The sequence below is a fragment of the Temnothorax longispinosus genome, unplaced genomic scaffold (genome assembly GCF_030848805.1).
Source record: "Temnothorax longispinosus isolate EJ_2023e unplaced genomic scaffold, Tlon_JGU_v1 HiC_scaffold_239, whole genome shotgun sequence".
NCBI classification, from domain to species: Eukaryota; Metazoa; Arthropoda; class Insecta; order Hymenoptera; family Formicidae; genus Temnothorax; species Temnothorax longispinosus.
Genome location: NW_027270057.1, coordinates 1 through 1,219, shown reverse-complemented (window position 1 = coordinate 1,219; position 1,219 = coordinate 1). Strand labels below are relative to the sequence as shown.

Here is a 1,219-nt window from a genome sequence, read left to right as displayed (position 1 = left end):
GCGGGCCCTTCGGATAATTCCTTAAAACTCGATTCATTGTTCTCAATAGCGGATTAGGCTCGCAGCCGCATCTGTTTTTGAAGTCGTCCAGATCTAAGGCCCAAACCATACCACCGCCGAGACCAAGTTTCTTGATCAGTTCTGCCTTCAGTCTGATTTGTTGAGCGTCGTCGAAGCTCACCCACTGAAGACCTTTGTAGGCATAAGGGCCGATTCTTCTGTCTTTATCCTGAACGACTGTCCATCCCTTCTTCAACGTTCTTTCACATATCTGTCATAAAAGCAAAAAAATAGATATTTATGTACTCCTGGAATAAATGTACATCTTTGGGATATTAAAAATTAATAACTTTTTATTTGCAGCTATTAATTAATGCAGAATTAATATTTTCTTATATGCATTTTATTAGAAACTTATTTGATGATTTTTTAATATTTATTTAGATTTTTATTTTTTAATATTTCTTTTTTGGACATAAATTTACCTCGTAATATGACAAGAAGCCTGTTGCATTGGTCGCCTCTCCAGCTTCGCTGCCGCCATAGGTTGGCGCGTTTAATCCGTGTACGCTACTCGCCGCAAGTGAAAATGATCGGCCATACAATGGGGTGCCCATGATCAACTTTTTCGGATTTGCACCTTTCTCTATCCAATAATGGATCGAAAAGTTCTAGTAACAAAGAACTAAGTATTTTTAAAATTTCTGATATTATTAGTATAATTCCCATGCTAAAAATTAACAAGCACAGTAACAACTGTGCCGCAATTAACACGTAGAACTACGTCTATTAGAATAGAACATAACCAACGAAGAGCGAAAACATTTAGCAACCAACGAAGAGGTCGCACTATCCAAAATTCCCAATATTAAAAAATTTTCGAAAAATCGATGAAGTATCAAGAGAACATAACCAACGATGAGCGAAAGCATTTAGCTAAAATCGAAATCTTTCAAAAAACTATATAATAAAGTATATTTTCCTTTAATACTTTTCGAGAACAAACCCATATCGAAAAATTAACCACGAAAACATTTAGCTTACATCGAGAGCTTTCAAAAACTATATAATAAAGTATATTTTTCTTTAATACTTTTCAAGAAAAAGAAAACGTTGCATGAAAACGTTGCAAGAAAACGTTGCAGTCATACCCCCATACCCCCCGAGAAAGACGTAGTTCTACGTCAATAATTCTCGAAGTAAAGCTTACGGCATTAAA

At 35.4% G+C, this 1,219-nt stretch overlaps 1 protein-coding gene across 1 annotated transcript; it reads right to left on the bottom strand.

Moving 5' to 3' along the window:
- Window positions 1-6: 6 nt before the first annotated feature.
- LOC139823985 (probable chitinase 10) lies at window positions 7-702 on the bottom strand (the record flags this gene model as incomplete). Its single annotated transcript, XM_071796457.1, has 2 exons — window positions 486-702; window positions 7-271 (listed from the first exon to the last, which is right to left on the bottom strand). Coding segments are annotated over exons 1-2 (397 nt in total), but the record flags the coding sequence as incomplete, so codon positions are not given.
- Window positions 703-1,219: the final 517 nt, after the last annotated feature.